The sequence below is a fragment of the Chiloscyllium plagiosum genome, chromosome 18 (assembly GCF_004010195.1).
Source record: "Chiloscyllium plagiosum isolate BGI_BamShark_2017 chromosome 18, ASM401019v2, whole genome shotgun sequence".
NCBI classification, from domain to species: Eukaryota; Metazoa; Chordata; class Chondrichthyes; order Orectolobiformes; family Hemiscylliidae; genus Chiloscyllium; species Chiloscyllium plagiosum.
Genome location: NC_057727.1, coordinates 14770431 through 14789806, shown reverse-complemented (window position 1 = coordinate 14789806; position 19376 = coordinate 14770431). Strand labels below are relative to the sequence as shown.

The 19376-nt window shown below is 41.6% G+C and overlaps 1 protein-coding gene across 5 annotated transcripts in view; it reads left to right on the top strand.

Annotated features, from left to right (window-relative positions):
- slc26a6 (solute carrier family 26 member 6) overlaps positions 1-19376 on the top strand; it is a 160088-nt gene that overhangs the window by 95600 nt on the left and 45112 nt on the right. For all 5 annotated transcript variants that reach the window (XM_043707737.1, XM_043707735.1, XM_043707733.1 and 2 more), the window contains 5 exons: positions 1268-1407; positions 2007-2117; positions 3429-3610; positions 4981-5145; positions 18074-18226. In XM_043707737.1, coding sequence (XP_043563672.1) covers positions 1268-1407; positions 2007-2117; positions 3429-3610; positions 4981-5145; positions 18074-18226 — 751 coding nt within the window. The remainder of the gene's footprint in view (positions 1-1267; positions 1408-2006; positions 2118-3428; positions 3611-4980; positions 5146-18073; positions 18227-19376) is intronic.

The following is a 19376-nucleotide window of genomic DNA, read 5'->3' as shown; positions in this document are numbered from 1 at the left end:
CATCGCCAGACCATAGCAACACAACGGCTGTAGGAAGAGCGCCTCATCTTCCGCCTAGGAACCCTCCAACCACAAGGGATGAACTCAGATTTCTCCAGTTTCCTCATTTCCCCTCCCCCCACCTTGTCTCAGTCAAATCCCTCGAACTCAGCACCGCCTTCCTAACCTGCAATCTTCTTCCTGACCTCTCCGCCCCCACCCCATCAGAAAATGATGAAGGCTTTTTCCCGAAACGACGATTTCCCTGCTCCTCGGATGCTGCCTGACCTGCTGCGCTTTTCCAGCACCACTAATCTTTACTCTGATCTCCAGCATCTGCAGTCCTCACTTTCACCTATCACATGTATAGGACAGACCAGGTAAGAATGGTAGATTTTCTTCCCATAAGGACATTAGTAAATCAAATATTCTTCCTTACAAAAGAAAATCAATGATAGTTGGCACAGTCATCATTGCAAAGACTCCCTTAATATTCTCAATTTTATTAGTTGAATTTAAGTTTCACCAGCAGAGTTTGAACATATGTCTCTACATTACTAGGATGAGCCTCTTGCTTACTAGCATAATTCTATTACCATTACACCACCACCTTCCAAATCTACACATTATCAAGATTGAAGCAAAATATTACAGATGCTGGAAATCTGAAATCCTGTACTGGTCTTGAAGCATTAACTCTGTTTCTCTCTCCACAGATGCTGCCAGATGGGCGGCACCGTGGCACAGTGGTTAGCACTGCTGCCTCACAGCGCCATAGACCCGGGTTCAATTCCCGCCTCAGGCGACTGACTGTGTGGAGTTTGCACGTTCTCCCCGTGTCTGCGTGGGTTTCCTCCGGGTGCTCCGGTTTCCTCCCACAGTCCAAAGATGTGCGGGTCAGGTGAATTGGCCATGCTAAATTGCCCGTAGTGTTAGGTTAAAGGGGTAAATGTAGGGGTATGGGTGGGTTGCGCTTCGGCGGGTCGGTGTGGACTTGTTGGGCCGAAGGGCCTGTTTCCACACTGTAAGTAATCTAATCTAAATGTGTTTAGTTTCTCTCGCACTTTCTGTTTTTATTTCAATGGGAATGTTTTGATATCTTTTCATTGAAAACATCATGTACATTTTTGTCTCTCGTGGACAAACTTATTGTCTGGGCATGTATTTAAGATTTTGAGGTGTCATTACCAGAAAGATTTCAAACAAATTATCACCAAATTGATCAAAATGAATCAACTTGAATAACAATCTAATCTACGCTTAGTTAACACTGATCTTTTTTTTTCAGATGCTCAAGCCCTAAAGCCAAATCCTTTCTGTTCAAGTTAATCCCAATCCTCCATTGGTTGCCCAAGTATCCCTACCGAGAATGGCTATTAGGCGATATCTGCTCCGGATTCAGTGTTGGAATTGTGCAATTACCACAAAGTGAGCACTTTCTCTTTTATAAATGTCACAAAATGTTAATTGCAGCCCCTCTTATTGCCACATGAGTACCCCTAACAGTGTAATCAATGTGTTTTAGGGCAACAAAATAGGATGAAATCTCAACGTATTGTAACTACATTTAAAGAGTGCTGAGCAGGCAGCATTACTTTGGTCAGTCATTATACATTGCATCCCATATTCAGCTTCATTAAAATCCAGAGAGCTGAACAAGGAGATAGGATCTATAACTGAGTGACACTAATACTGCTGAAAGAAAGCTGCCTGCAGCAGGGGGTCCATAGGGAAAGAGGAATAAATAAAGTCAGTCCTGTACCATGTAATACATCAAGGATGATCCCAAAAGGATCATCATAAGCATTAGGGTTAGGAAGGAAGAGGTTTGTAGTGTTTCACCCACCTTGTCTTCCTATTGGTGAGAGGCTCCAAGGTAACTGAACAGAAAGGAACACATCGCAAATATTAAAATCGGGAAATAGTTAATCATTTTAGGTCTTAAGTATCTAATACTTTTTTAAACATCTTAACTTACATGATGAAATAAATGGTACGGTGTATAAATATTTAATTTTGTCTTGCAGGTATGGCATATGCTCTTTTGGCAGCTGTTCCCCCTGTCTATGGACTTTATACTTCCTTCTTCCCAGTGCTTATATACTTTATATTTGGAACATCCAGACATGTCTCAGTTGGTGAGCTACTGCTTTATAAAACAACTTGCCCTATTTGCTCTAATTTTGCTGAGATACTGAATGCTTGATTCATTAGGGAAAGGAATGTATGCCAAAACATCTTGCCGCAGCCTTGCCAGTCTTTAATCTTCAAAAGATACATTTGTTATTGGAATTCCTTTTTATATTTCCTACAAATTGGCTAATATTTCTAACCTGATCAATCATATGCAACCATTTAAACTTGAAAGTAATTATTCAGTAGTCAGGAAGAAACTACAGTTTCTCCAAGTATCGGTAAGAGGCCCAGTTTAATGATAACCTTTCCATGTTGTTTCCATATCTAATGTACCCACTCCAGATAGGCCATCTGTTGTCTCTTGTTTGCAATGGCTTACCTATGCTTTTCACTAACATTCACCTCACACCATTCAGTTTAACGAGACACTCTCGCTACAAAGCTACTCAGGTTGATCCATGCCCTCCTTGTAGAGCTGTTAGCCCATAGTTTGAATAGGGCAGTGGTCAAACCTCCCTTTCAACTTCATCTTTAGATTCTCTATGGAAAAGCCTACCCATACACTCCTGTACTCCCTTCATACTGTTCCAAATGGGGTCCATTCATATTAACTACTACTAATGTTGCTTAGCTTGGTGCAACCATCACTTCACTACAAGCAGAATGTGGCTTCCTGAAAGGTATTATTTTTTGACAGAGTTAACAGTGATGTTGTAGTAACATCACCGGACTAGTTAATGCTCTGGGAATGACAGTTCCAATCCCAGTATAGCAACATATGAAATTTAGATGCAGCTGATCATAGAGTATCTAGAATGATAAGTTAGTTTTGGTTTCGGTGATTGTAAAACTCTCATCAATTTTTGTAAAAACCCTTTCATTCCCTTTTGTCCTTTAGAAAAGGATCATCCTTACCCTGTCTGGCCTGCATGTGACTCCAGACCCACACAATGTGCTTAACTCTCAGCTGCCCCCTGAAATGGCTCAGGAAGCCCCTCAGATTGAGGGCAATCAGGGATGGGCAAAATATTATTAGTGATAGCCACAACACAACAAAAAAAAAGTAATTCAATTCCATGTAAATACTGGCTAAGTATCATTATGTGCAGGATGTCTTTATATAATTGCATTGAGGGTAATGTTTCAATCTGCTATGAAGGGTAATGCTCTGTTATGTTGTGTCAGTGATTCAACATCAAAGTGATATTCATAGTATTTTTGATAGTTAAAAGTGAAAGGAAATTCATAACCTATGATCTAAATCAGAATATCTTATGCAAAATGATGCTTATATTTTGCCACCTTTGACACAGGCTCCTTTGCAGTACTAAGTGTTATGCTGGGGACAATAACTGAGAGGATAGCCCCAGATGAGAACTTTTTGATCAATTCTCACAACATTACAAATGGAACGGCAGAAATTGACACCGTGGCAAGGGATTTAATGAGGGTGAAAGCAGCAACGATGGTTACCTTCTTGTGCGGGATCTTTCAGGTGAGTTAACTTCTTGTTGCAAGAAAGAGAGGACTTAGCATTCATGGTGGGGCGGGGTAGTGGGGGGGAAGCGGGGAAGAGAGAAGGAAGAGAAGCAGGATTAAATGCTGCAGAATGCCAAAGTAATCAGTCAGATCGACTTGAAATTGTACCTGCATGCAGACCAGATAAGAAATTGCAGTATCCCCAGGTTTCAGAGAAATGATTAAGTCTAAGGCAATAAATTCCACCTCTGTTGTGATCTTCAGCCCATTCCTTTAGCTGTCCATCATTATTTACCCAACCCCTCTTCTTCATCACTCATTATCCATCCAGCTTCATCCAACATCAATTTGCCTTTTATGAAACCACTTGTTTTCTGCTCACACATTGCATTATTGCACTGAGAAGTTACAGTCACAGTGATTCAGAGATGATAATTGGGGGTCACAGCACTCAGGCCTGTCTCTTGTTCCTTTATCCTGCTGTCTGAACAGCGTGGCCATAGGAAATTGTTCATTGGGCAATAAAACTTAAATGAAACAAGAGAGAGAGTTCAGTGGCATAATCCAACAAAGAGTAGAACAGTGCCAATTACTAAGTTGTTTATCAAGGGCTAGTGCCATGAGAGACAGAGGTCCTCTCAGGAACATTCATGACCGAATAATAGAATGTGAGTTAACATGTACAATCCCCCAAAATGAAATAATAGTGAACTATCTGCAAGATTTTAGGAAATTCTCACTGCCAGAAAATAATAGGTTAAATCATTCTATTTTGCTTGGACCCTTCTACTTGTTAAATGGGAGAGGGGTTGACCCTGATTCCTGGCTTATTGCCTTGAGTTCTTTCCTGTAATGCAAAAATATGGGAATAGCTTACAGCGAAACAGACTGATGGGATACATAATACATGAGGTCATAATGGGTGGGGTCCAGAACAGGAGGGATGCATTTCGTGCAGTGTTTGCAAGAGGCAATGTGTACATACAGGTAGGATACATGTCAGACGGTGGGGGCGGTGTATTATACTGTTTTGATCCACTACCGAAATAAGTTGTATCTGTCTTATATAGAACTTTATCTAATCCATAAGGAACACGGTTTTCAGCAAGATAAAGTTTTGTTGAATCCTTGATCTCTCTAAATTGCCTGTGCTCACAAAGGATATGCAATATAGTTAAGAGTGACAATAGTTGCTGATTAATGAAAACTTTGTTATCTTGCTGTTTTCCAAATACAGAGCAGCAGTACAGACACACACAACTTTCTCAAAGGAAACAGATTAATTGGGGAGAAAGTGCGACATGGATCTTAGGTTGCATAGACTATCACTGGGGCAGAAGAATCGTCATTGTATCAATAACTATTTTTCTTCTTCAATCTACGCAGATCCTGTTGGGATTGATACGGTTTGGATTTGTTGTCACATACCTGTCTGACCCTCTTGTCCGAGGTTACACAACTGGTGCAGCAGTCCATGTGCTGGTGTCACAACTGAAGTATGTGTTTGGCATTTCAATTGCTAGAAAGAATGGGCCCCTCGCATTAATCTATGTGAGTAAAAGGTGGCTTTATGTGGTGTGAACTATAAATGTGCGACCTCCGATAAATTCTGAACTACTGCTTCAAATCATTGTCATGTGTTACCTTGTATTGTAATCTCCAAAACAGGGCTAAACCAACAACAAACTGCAATAAATAGTACCTTTACTGTTGTACAGTCCCAAAGCACTTCGAGAAATTAACTAAACAAAATTTGACATTGAGCCAAACAAATAGGACCAATATTATTGTGAAGAAACAGGACAAATGAAAGGACAATTGACCAAATTCTTGATAAAATAAATAGGTTTTAAATAGCAATTTAAAAGAGAAGAGATTTAAAGAGGAAATTACAGAGTTTCAGACCTAGATGACTAAAGGCAGGTCAGTTGGGACAAAAGAAGTAAAAGAGGCAAGAATTATAGGAATGCAAAGTTTTAGGAGCATTGTAGTTTGGAGGTGGTTATCAAGATAGAGAAGGGCAAGATATTGATGGGATTTGGACATAAAGAAAAGAAATTTCAATTTGCTGCTTTGTTCATTCATGAGCACAGGAGTGAAAGGGACTTGGCATGAGTTAGACAACAAATCAAACAACTGAAAGACGTACTGTACAACGTACATTGTTGTATTGCTCAGTCTCAACTAAAATGCCTGCATTTTTTTGTAGAGTACTCAATACTTGCATGTTCAATGCATACAGCTTCTGGTTTGGTTGATCTATACATAACAAAATAATGAAGAAAAAAATATCATTCAAATCAACCAAATTCTGGAAAATATTACTGACTTCATCTTTCAACAGCAGCAGCATTTGAATGGCAATGATTGTCAGTTATTTTAATCAACCTGTTCTGACATACCTCCAAGGTGGTGACACATGAACCTAGACCTTCTGACCCAAGGCAGGTACACTATCCCTGTGCCATACAACTCTCATTGAGCACTTGTTTCATGCCCCACCTAACTTTCTCTTACAAAACCAGTGGGATACTTAATGAGCTAATCAACTCACAATGGCACATTTCCAGCATCAAAGGAGATTAAAGTTAGTCATGCTTGTCCTACTGTGGACTTCACCCAATGCATTCAACATCATGATGAATGGGGACTAAAGGTGAAGTGAATCCTTCAAGAATATAAAGTATGAACTACTTGCAATTACCATTTCTCAGAAAGGGCACAGCATGCAGCCAAGTATAACAATAATTGTTCATTAATAAACCTTTAATGCCAGACTGATCCTCCAGATGGATGCAATCACCAACATGGATGCTCATAACTCTGTCAAAGACTACAGGTACCAGGGAGGCAGACTGCAAAATAACACTTAGATTGTAATGTGAGCACCAGCATGATATAAATAAACTCACCAAAACATTGGAGCAACAGTAGGCCATTCAGCCCCTGGACCTTGTTCTGTCATTGAGTGACATTGTGGCAAGTATATACACCCATATGTATGTTGCCATGCAGACTTAACATCCTTGCTAAGACAGTAAAAATCAATTGACCTCAGGTTATAATTGTCAGTTAAACTAATGTGGGAGAGAGTTTCACACATCTATCACCACCTGTGTGAAAACATATTCCCTAATTTCTCCCTTGAATGATCTGGCTCTTCTCTTAGACAAGCCTAATATAGAGTTTCTCTTTATGTACTCTGTCGATTTCTTTCAATGACCTGAAGAGAGAGAAAGAAACCTACACTGCAGTCAGATGAATCTGCACAGCTACTGCCTTTGCTGTTTGGATTCAAGTATTTCTGGACATGGAAGTGCATCTAAAAAAAATTAACAGACAGTGAAATTCACACCTAACCTTGGAGGAGCATGTGTGGGAGAGCTCACAGCACAGGAGCAGATCAGTGCATACTTTTTAAATGTTACCTTGCAGTCTTTTTTAATAGTGAGTGGAGGGGGTTCTTTTAGGGTTATATGTTTTATTGAGATCTGTCTCTTGATTAAAATTTAAAAATATAAAACATAAGTACTAAGTTAGCCTGGAGCAGTGTTTTGTAGAGCAGTAAGACTGCGCTATTTACTGTAGATCATTAAGGTGCAAAGATGGCCTTTAGTAGAGTGATGTGCTCTTCCTGTCTGATGTGGGAGATTAGGTCGAATTTCCATGTTACTGATGATTATGTCTGCAGTAAGTGTGATTGGTTGTGAATGCTATCAGATCACATGGCAGTTTGAGTGACTGTTAGAGGCAATGAGGAATTTATAGGAGCTAGTGGGTGTGATGGATGGTAGTTATATTTAGGGAGAAAAGCCGCAGATAGAGTCAGGTAGATTGGTTACCACCAGGATAGGTATGAGAGGGAGGTAGGTACTGCAGGAGTCTCCTATGGTTATCCCCATCTCAAACAAGTATGCTGTTTTGGAAAATGTAGGGGGTGATGGACTCTCAGGGGAACGTAGCACAAACAGTTTCTGGTCCTGAGACTGGCCCTAATGTAACAAGCAATCAATTGTGATAGGGGACTTTCTAGTCAGGGGCACAGGCTGAGGTTTCTGTGGCCGACAATGGGAAATCAGAATGGTGTATTGTCTCTCTGATGCCAGGATCAGGGATATCTTGGACAATGTGCAGAATATTCTCAAAAGGGAGTGGAACCAACAGGAGGCCATTGTACGCATTGGAACTAATGACATAGGAAGGAAAATGGATGAGATTCTGAAGGGAAAATATAGGAAGTTAGGCAGGAATTTATAAAGGAAGTCATCGAGGTTAGTAATATCTGGATTACTCCCAGTGCTACGAGCTAGTGAGGGTGGGAATAAGAGGATAGAGCAGATGAATACGTGGCTGAGGAGCTGGTGTAGGGGAGAAGGATTCACATTTTTTGATCATTGGAATCGCTCCTGGGATAGAAGTGATCTGTATAAGAAGAACGAATTGCATCTGAATTGGAAGGGGACTAATATTCTGGCAGGTAGATTTGCGAGAGCTACTTGGGAGGATTTAAACTAATAAGGTGGTGGGCTGGGACCCACAGAAATAGTGAGGAAAGAGATCAGTCTGAGACTGGTACAGTTGGGACAAGGAGCAAGTCAACCAGTCAGGGCAGGAAGGAACAAAGCAGAGAACAAGGTAAATTAAACTGCATTTATTTCAAAGCAAGAGGCCGAACAGGGAAGACAGATAAATTCAGGGCATGGTTATGAACATGGGACTGGGATATCATAGCAATTACAAAGACATGGCTCAGGGATGGACAGGACTAGCAGCTTAATGTACCAGGATTCAAACACTGTTGGAAGGACAAAAAGGGGGCAAGAGAGGAGGGGAAAGTGGTGTTTTTGATAAGGAATAACATTACGTCTGCACTCAGAAAGGATACACCTGGGAATACATCCAGGGAAGATATTTGGGTAGAACTGAGAAATCAGAAAGGGATGATCACCTTATTGGGATTATACTATAGACAGAACGGGATGATTGCCTTATTGAGATTGTACTATGACAACCCAATAGTCAACGGGAAATTGAGAAACAAATTTGTAAGGAAATCTCCATTATCTGTAAGAACGGTAATGGTATTTGAAAAATATATTAAGGACAAAAGGATAACCAGGGAGAGAATAGGCTCCATCAAAGATTTGCAAGGCAACCTATGGAACCAGAAGAGATCGGCGAGATACTAGGAGTATTTTGTATCAATGTCTATATTACAGAGGAGGAGGAACTGGATGTCTTAAAATGCATAAAGGTGGATAAATCTCAAGGACCTGATCAGGTATACCCTTGAACTCTGTGAGAAGCTACGAAAATGATTGCTGGGCCCTTTGCTAAGATATTTAGATCATCGATAGTCACAGGTGAGGTGCAAGAAGACTGGAGGTTGTTTAACGTGATGTCACTGTTTAAAAAAGGTGGTAAGGAAAAGTCAGGGAACTATAGACCAGTGAGTCTGACATCAGTGGTGGGCAAGTTGTTGGAGAGAATCATGAGGGACAGGATTTACATTTATTTGGAAAGGCAAGGACAAATCCTGGGATAGTCAACATGGCTTTGTGCATGGGAAATCATGTCTTACTAATTTGATTGAGTTTTTTTGAAGAAGTTATGAACAGGATCGTTAGTGCAAAACAATGGAGGTGATCTATATGGACTTCAGTATGGCGTTCGATAAGGTTCCTCATGGTAGACCGGTTAGCAAGATTACATCATATGGAATACAGGAAAAACTAGCCATTTGGATACAGAAGTGGCTCGAAGGTAGAAGATAGAGAGTGGTGGTGGAGGGTTGGTTTTCAAACTGGAGGCTGTAACCAATGGTGGGCCGCAAGGATTGGTGCTGGGTCTACTGCTTTTCATCATTTATATAAATGGTTTGAATGTGAACATAGGAGGTATAGTTAGTTAGCTTGCAGATGACACTAAAATTGGAGGTGCAGTGGACAGCAAAGAAGGTTACCTCAGATTACAACAGGATCTTGATCAGATGGGCCAATGGGCTGAGGACTGGCAGATGGAGTTTAATTTAGATAAATGCAAGGTGCTATATTTTCGAAAGGTAAATCAGAGCAGGACTTATACACTTACTGTCAAAGGTATGGTGCTGGAAAAGCACAGTCGATCAGGTAGCCTCTGAGGAGCAGGAGAGTCAACATTTTGAGCATAAACTTTTCATTAGGAATGTGTGGGAAGTGGGGGTGCCAAGGGAGACTGAGAGATAAATTGGAGGGGGCTGAGGCTTGGGAGGAGGTAGCTAGGAATGCAATAGATGGATGAAGGTGGGGGTGATGGTGATAGGTTGGATTGGAGGGTGGAGCAGATAGATGGGAAGGTAGATGGACAAGTAGGACAGGTCAAGAGGGCGGTACTGAGTTGGAGGGTTGGATCTGGGATAAGTTGGAGGGAGGGAAGGTGAGGAAACTGTTGATTCCCTGTGGTTGGAAGGTCCCAAGGCAAAAGATGAAGTGTTCATCCTCCAGGCGTCGGGTGGCTAGGATTTGGCAGTGGAGTAGGCCCAGAACTAAGTGTCCTTGGCGGAGTGAGAGGGGGAGTTGAAGTGATCAGCCACAGGGCGGTGGAGTTGTTTAGTGGGTGTGTCCCAGAGATGTTCTCTGAAACGTTCTGCAAGTTGGCATCCTGTTTCCCCAAAGTAGAGGGAACCACATTGAATGCAACGAACACAGTAGATGAGGTGTTTGGAGGTGCAGGAAAATCTCTACCAGGTGTGGAAGGATCCTTTGGGGCCTTGGATTGAGGTGAGGGGGGAGGTCTGGGCACACTTTTACGCCTCTTGCAGCAGTAAGGAAAGGTGCTGGGAGTGGAGGGTGAGTTGGTGTGAGGGGCTAGGATGGAGTCGCGGAGGGAATAGTCTCTGCGGAATGCTGAAAGGGGTAGGGAAGGAAATAAATCTCTGGTGGTTGGGTCTGACTGTAGGTGGCACTGCCAGAGGATGATGCATTGTATCCAGATGTGGGTGGGTTAGAAGGTAAGGACCAGGGGTGGGTTGGCCTTGTTGCGGTTGGAGGGGTGGGGTACAAGGGCAGAGGTGTGGGAAGTTGAGGATATGTACTGGAAGGCATTGTTGACCACTTAGGAGGGGAAATTGTCCTTGAAGTAAGAGGTCATCTGGAATGTTCTGGAGTAGAATTCATCCTTCTGGGAGCAGATCCTGGGAACATTTCAGAGAACATCTCTGAGACACACACACTAAACAACACCACTGCTCTGTGGCCAATCACTTCAACAACCCCTCCCACACCACCAAGCACATGCAAGTCCTGTACTGCCTCCACCGCCAAATCCTAGTCACCCAATACCTGGAGGAAAAACACCTCACCTTCTGCCTGGGACTCTCCAATGAGATGGGATCAATGGAGATTTCACCAGTTTCCTTATCTCCCCTCCCCCCCACCTTATCCCAGATCCAACCCTCCAACTCAGCACCATCCTCTTGATCTGTCCTACTTGTCCAGCTTCCTTCCCACCTATCCATTCAACCCTCCATTCTGACCTATGATCATCATACCCATCGTGTTCCGAGCTTCCGTCCCACCAGTCCCACCCCCCACATTTCTGATGAAGAGCTTATGCTCAAAATGTCTACTCTCCTGCTCCTCAGATGCTGCCTCACTGACTGTGCTTTTCCAGTGCCATACTTTTGACTCTGATCTCCAGCATCTGCAGTCCTCACTTTCTCCTTATACACTTAATGGTAAGATCCTGGGAGTGTTGCTGAACAAAGAGACTTTGAAGTGTAGTTTCATAGTTCCTTGAAAGTGGAGTCTCAGGTAGATAGGATAGTAAAGTAGGCCTTTATTTGTCAGAGTGTTGAGTATAGGAGTTGGGAGGTCATGTTGCAGCTGTATAGGACATTGGTTGGGCCACTTTTGGAATAATGTGTACAGTTCTAGTCTCCCTCCCACAGAAAGAATGTTGTGAAACTTGAAAGGATTCAGATTTGCAAGGATGTTGTCAGGGTTAGAGGGTTTGAGCTATGGGGAGAGGCTGAATAGGCTGGGGCTGTTTTTTCTGGAGCATCACAGGCTGAGGGATGACCTTATAGAGGTTTATAAAATCATGATGGACATGGATAGGCCTTTTCTCTGGATTGCAGGAATCCAGAACTAGAAGGCATTGGTTTAGGGTGAGAGGGGAAAGATTTAAAAGGGATTTAAGGGAAACATTTTCACACAGAGGGTGTTGTGTGTATGGAATGTTCTGCCAGTGCAAGTGGTGGAGGCTGGTACGATTACAAGCCTCCACCACTTGCACCAGATGTGTATATGAATAAGAAGGATTTAGAGAGATGTGAGCCAAGTGCTGGCAAATGGGACTGGATTAATTTAGGATATCTAGTCAGCATGACGTGTTGGACCAAAGGGTCTGTTTCCATACTGTATAGCTGTATGAATCTATGATCTCAGTCAAGAACTCCACACCATTCTATATTCCAGAAGACCCAAATTATCCTATGTCAAAATCACCTCCAAATAGCTTGCTTTAAACTGATAAAAATGAGGAGATTCCAAAGGGTAATTACTGCTATTTCTGAGTTCTGAAAGTAGTAAAGCTTTTAAATTGAATTCAAATGGTCACCCTAGATAATTGGAGCTTATGTCTCATACTTATTCTCCTTCAAAAGGAGCTAGAGAGAATACTTTCCAGTTGAGATTGTTGCACAATGAGACAACGGGCAATAAACAAAGCCCCATCTATCCAACAGTCTCAATAATCCCTTATCAAAACCAAATAGGTTAATAAAACACAGTAAATGTCATGGTTAATATTGTTAATGTTTAACCAGCCAGGCTTGCTCATTAATAGAACGAGCAAGGACAGACCTAGCATTAAGGCATAAGTTTTCACATTTTGGTTCAGATAATCTTTCAGTCTCACACACAATCACACTCAGACACTAACACAGATTCTCTCTCATACACACGCTCTCTCTCTCACACACACACACACACACACTCGCATGGACACCCACTCACAGGGATATATTCCATCACACTTGTGCACACACTCTATCAAACATGCACACATTCTTATTCTCACTCACTCTCTCGGTCTCTCTCACACACATCTATGGGGTGAATTTGTACTTGCAGATACATTCTATTTTGTTCAAAAAGCACACAATGTGTAGACAGTCAATCCATATGATATTTTATTAGATCCTACTTTGGAAAGAGAACCAGTCTGACTCAAGGCTGGGACACAGACAGACTCCAACCTCACACCTTTAACACATTGTCTGAGCTGAGATGTCACTTTTTTTATACTGGTAAAATCTTAAGTTATCTCAGATTGTGACTTGAAAGATGTTCTGGGATTTATATATTAATCGATCGAAACCTGCGTCCCCATTATATGTGATTAAAGACTTGACAGCAATCTAGGTTTGTTCAATACATCACATCAGTTGTAATGACACTTCGATCTTTTACTTATAAATTCTGTGTCCTATGATCCTGCCCCACGAGCTATCTGATTAAGGAGCAGCGCTCTGAGAGCTTGTACTTTCAAATAAACCTGTTGGACTATAACCTGGCATCATGTAACTTTTAACTTCATCCATCCCAGTCCAATAATGGCACCTCCACATCAAGTCTTATTTGCAGACCCATCACATCCCTTCAAGAAAGGTACCTGGTACAACAATGCAGTCAAACCTCCATAATAACTACTTCAGTCAGAAGTAAAGAACAATCCATAAGTACTATCCCAAGAGATCACACTTATATTCATTATTGCGAAGTGGTTGATAGAGGATGAAGCCATATTAAACAACAGAAAATTCAGAGGAAGGCTCACTCGACCCGAAAAGGTAACTTTGATTTCTCTCCACAGATGCCGCCAGACCTGCTGAGCTTGTTCAGCCCTCTTGGTTATTAAACAGAAAATTCAGTTTGCCTTGTAAGGCCTTCATCATTAAAATAACCTTGAGGTTCAGTCAGCCTTTTTTTTAAAGCATTCCCCCAACCCACCGTCCTATATAGCTTCTGTCGAGGTTTGTTGAAGTGCAGTTCCCTTCTTCCCTACTACTCATGTAGACATTCCTCATCTCCCTAAAGACCACAAAGCCAAAAGGGCAATGAGAAAAATATTTATTGTTAGCAATTTGCCATGTGTTGCCTGAAAGAGTAATGGAAGCAAATTCAGCAGGGTAGCTTTCAAGAGGAAAACGGATAAACATTGAGAAGTAAACAATTTACAGAGCGATGAATAAAGAGCATGGGAGTTGGGACTAATTGACTAGCTCTGTCACGAGCTGGCACAAGCAAAATAAGTTGAATGGCGTCCCTCTGTGATGTATGATTCTGTTGTGAACCTAGAAAGTGAACACAGACAAGATAAGATATAGGAACAGAATTAGGCCATTTGACCCCTTGAGTCTGCTAAGTCATTGCTGATATGTTTCTCAACACCCTTCTCCTACATCTCCCTGTATTCCGTGATCCTCTTACTATTCAAGAACCTACCTATCTCTGTCTTAAATACACTCAATGATTTGGCCTCCACAGCCCTCTGTGGCAATGAGTTCCACAGACTGACTGCCCTCTGGCTGAAGAAATTCCTCCTCATCTCAGTTCTAAAAGGTCGTCCCTTCACTCTGAGTTTGTGCCCTCAGGTTCTAATCTCTCCTATCGGCAGAAACATTTCTCAACATCCACTCTATCCAGGCTTCTCAGTATTCGGTAAGTTCCAATGAGATCCTCTCTCATCTTTCTAAACTTCATCAATTACAGACTAAGGATCCTCAATTGTCCTCATATGACAAGCCCTTTATCCCCAGGATCATTCTCATAAACGTCCTCTGGACTTCCTCCAAGGCCAGCATAACCTTCCTTTGATATGGAGCTGAAAACTGCTCACAATATTCCAAATGTAGTCTGACCAGAGTCTTATACAGCCTCAGTAGCACATCTATGCTCTTGTATTCTAGCCTTCATGAAATGAATGCTAATATTACATTTAATTTCTTAACTGCCAACTGAACCTGCATGTTAAACTTAAGAGAATCCTGAACTATGACTTCCAATATTTGCTTTGTACTTCAAATTTACGAAGCCGTTCCCCATTTAGAAAATAGTCCATGTCTCTATTCTTCTTACCAAAGTGCATAACATCATCCCTTTCCCCAATAGTATTCCATCTGCCACCTTTTTGCCCACTCTGTTAGCATATCCAAGTCCTTCTAAAGCCTCCCCCCTTCCTTGACATTACCTTTCCTTCCACTTTCCTTAGTGTCATTTGAATACCCATAATGTTGAATACCTTCAACATTGCCCTCAGTTCCTTCGACCAGGTTGTTAATATACAACATGAACAGTCATGGTCCCAATAAGGAGTCCTGCAGAATTCTGCTAGTCATTGACTGCCATCCTGAAAAAGACTCCTTTATCCCTAGTCGCTACCTTCTGACAGTCAGGCAATCCTTTCTCCCTGCCAATACCTTACTCCTAACACCATGGTCTCTTACCTTATTTAGCAACCTCCGGTGCAGCACTTCATTAAAGGCCTTTTGGAAATCCAAATAGATCATGTCCACTGACTTTCCTTTGTCTACCTCACTTGTTGCCTCCTCAAAGAATTCGGACAGATTTGTCAGGCATGACCTCCCCTTGATGAAGCCATGCTGACTCAGTTCTATTTTTCCACACACTTCCAAGCACTGTGTAATCTTGTCCTTATTAATGCACTATAAAATCTTACCAATGACCAAGGTCAGGCTAACCAGCCTATAATTTCCCATCCTATGCCTTTCTCTCTTTTTAAACAGGGGTGTAACATTAGACATTTTCCAACCCTCTGGGACCCTCCCTGATTACAGTAATTCCTGAGAGATCACCATCAATGCCTCCACAATCTCCTCAGCGATTGCCTTCAGAACTCTGGCATGTAATCCATCCAGTCCAGGTGATCTATCGACCTTCAGACATTTCAACTTCCCCAGCACCTTCTCCTTAGATGTTCAACCTTGTGGCATCAGAGCTCAGCCCAGCCACATTAGTCAAGTATGAGTGACCAATCATCAGGAAACAGCAGGTGCTGATTTTCCCCTCCCAAACCCAGGGCACCAAGACCATTACAGGATCCCTGTCAGCGCGGTTGAGATTGCTCACTCAGCCGAGAACAAACCCTGACCCTGGAACCCTCAGTTCTGTTAGCTTTCTTTCATTTTAAGAGCCAGACCATCAGAAGTGTCCCTGTTTATAACTTCCCTAGTGAGGTCAGCTGAAATAACTATGCAGCCAGCACAAAGTGTTAATGAAGGTAACTAAAAATTCAACTGAACTAATATATGGAACCACAGAATTGTTACAATGCCAAAGGAGGCCATTAGGCCCATCACGTCTACTCCAGCTCTCTGAGTATTTTAACTCCGTGTTAATCTCTTCACTTTTCCCAGGATCCTAAATAATCATCCAAAGCCCTCTTGAATGGCTCACCTGAACCTGCCTCCACCACACTCTAAGTAGTGCATTCCGTACCAGAACCATTTGCTGCGTGAGGTTTTTCCTCATTTCACATTTGCTTCTTTTGCACAACTTTGAAATTGTGCCCTCCAGTTCTCAATCCATTAATGAACAAAGAATCGTTTCTTCTAGGTCACTCTGTCTAGAACCCTCATGATTTTGAAAACATCCATAAAATCTTTTCTTAGCTTTCCCCTCTCCAAGGAAAACAGTCTCTGCTTCTCCGATCTTTCCCTGTACCTGAAGAGTTGCATTGTTGGAATATTCTCATAAACCTCTGTTGCACTCTCTCCAATGTCTCCACATCTTTGACACAGTGTGGCATCCAGAACTGTGCACAATGCTTTAGATGAGGTCTAACCAGTGTCTTCTCTAAATTCTGTGCTCTTGTACAGTTAGGTTCAGTTAGCTTGGATGGCTGGTTTACAATACAGAGAGGCACCAACAGCAACAAGTTTAATTCCCACTCTCGCTGAAATTACCATGAAGGTTTTCTATTCTCAACCTTGCTACTCACCTCACAGCTGGACCTAATTAACAATGGGCCTAATTCCCTCAGGTTAAACTCACTATTATCTCACTTTATTGAGAAGGCATTCCCTCTGACAGAATGGCAACTTTGCCTTTACCCCATGCACATATTTCTGAAAGATAGAACATTGCCTGCTTTATTAACAACTTTTACTACATATCCTGCCACCTCTAATGACTCATGTGCATATCCCCAGGTCACTCATGTACCTTGCTTTGGAATGGTATCTTTATTTTATGCTGCCTCTTTGTGGTCTTTTTATCAAAATGCATCACATTTCTCCACATTGAACTTCATCTGCCACCTACCAATGCACTCCTTCAATATCCTTTTGAAGTTCTACTCTGTCCTCCTCAGAGTTTACAGTTTTCCAAAGTTTGCAAAGTCTGCAAAGTTTGAAATTATCCCCTGAATATCAAGATCTCAATCACCAGAGAAAGCAAGGGGCACAAGATCTCTTGGGGAAACGACACTACAAATCTTCTTCCAGTCTGAAAAATATCCTTTAACCAATACTCTCTGTTTCCTATCCGTCAATTAATTTTATAATCACATTGCTATAATCTCTTTTATGCCAAGAACTATAACTTTCTTCTTGACTCTGTATCGAATGTTGCTTGGAGGTCCATGTCCACCAAATCAACAACCTTCCCTCTCTGCTACCTCTTCAAAGATCAAAGTTAAAAATCATACAACATTGGGTTATAGTCCAACATGTTTATTTGGAAGCACTAGCATTCGGAGCGCTGCTCCTTCAAGAGGTAGCAGGATCATAAGGCACAGAATTTATAGCAAAAGATTGCAGTGTCAATCCCCAAAGATCTGCAGTTAGCTAGCTTGTCACAATTTTCCCTTAACAAATCAATGCCAACTCTTTCAAATCAATACTCATATTTCCATGTGACTATTAATTCTATCCCAAATAATTGTTTCTTAGACATTTTCACACCACTGAAGTTAAACTAATTGATTCATAATTGTTGGACTAATCTTTACAAACTTTTATTGAACAAGACTTCGTCAATGCTTTGGAAGAGGTCTAACCAGTGTCTTCCCTAAATTCTGTGCTCTTGTACAGTTAGGTTCAGTTAGCTTGGATGGCTGGTTTACAATACATAGAGGCACCAACAGCAACAAGTTTAATTCCGATTAATTGCGTTGCGCAGACTGGGGTAGTGTCAGGGAAGCTTTACTCCACATCTAAGGTTTTTTGGTGGGGTGGTGGTGGTGGGTTCAGTTTGAATTTATTATCTCCTGATAATAAATTTTGACATCTGTATATGAACTAAAATTGTAAATTTTATTAAAATGTGCAAACACGAACTTCAAAGGACAGAATTTCCTTCTGATCGAAGCGTTGAGGGTTTTATTCCCAGTCAGCAGCTTGTGAATTCAAGTCCCATGGCTGTTGATTGACTGGCTTAATTGATGTGTTTATTTGTTTTTCTTCTGTCTCCTGCAGACTTTAATCGATGTGATCAAAGCATTACATTTGACGAATATTGGCACCATGGTTGTCAGTATTATTGCTATGTCCACCATGTTTGCAGTGAAGATGATAAACGACCGTTTTAAGTCTAAATTGCCAATACCTATTCCTATTGAACTCATTGAGGTAAATACAATAGCTTTCTCTTGGATTAGTGAGGTCAGTTTTCTTCGTGATACTCTGAGCTAATTTCCTTATATTTGCCACACACTGTCAATTCAGGACAGTAGGTGTTCAATACCAGGAATATTGCTACATCTCTCACATCCTTATCTTTCCCCTTTCTTCTAAATAGTGCAAAGGAAATAAAGTATGACAATATTTAAAATCAATAGTGTTTTGTTAAAAATGTCAAAGCCAAATATTTGTCTTTAAATCAAATTTGAATTTGCTTCATAATCGCAAAAGTCATAACAAGTTTGAAAATGTAATTGTTTCTCTGTTCACTGATGCTGCCAGATCTGCTATCCATTTTTCTTTCAGATCTCCAGTATTTATGCTTTTATTTTGGTTTATTTCTTCCCGATTTATCTCACTACTTCGAAATTTTAAAATAATAAACCTGCAATGCTTGTCGGGGAGAAAGACTCCTTGAACTGAATTTTCAAACCCCACTCAATGCTAGATTCTGACTTCCATTCCTGGCATTGGCCATTTTGGATGAGGCAGGATCAGGATTAGCAGGTTGGCCTACCCTAATGTGACAGGTAGCTGCTTGAGCTTGTTAACAGCCTTGGAACAGCAAATTCAAGGATAAGATTAAAAGTAAAAGGGGTATTTCTGTCAACATCCAGTTTCTTACACTGATTGGAGTCTGTTTAAGTGCTTGGGAGAGAGAATTCAGTGGTAGGCCTTGGGGAACCTACATACCTCACAGCAACCAGAGTGCACGTCCAGCTAAGGGCTTCTCCGTACAGGATTTCCATCTTTGGTGGTGGCCTCGTTGCTTAATACTCTCCTTCTCAATCTCTTCCCTCGCCTGAAGTCTGGTTAAATCACCACCAGTCATTTCGCTCTCTGAGAGAGCACCCCCTATGGGTCTCATAAGACTTTAGAGTCATACAGATGTACAGTTTGGAAACAGACCCTTCGGTCCAACCCGTACATACCGACCAGATATCCCAACCCAATCTAGTCCCACCTGCCAGCGCCCGGCCCATATCCCTCCAAACCCTTCCTATTCATATACTCATCCAAATGCCTCTTAAATGTTGCAATTGTACCAGCCTCCACCACTTCCTCTGGCAGCTCATTCCATACACGTACCACCCTCTGT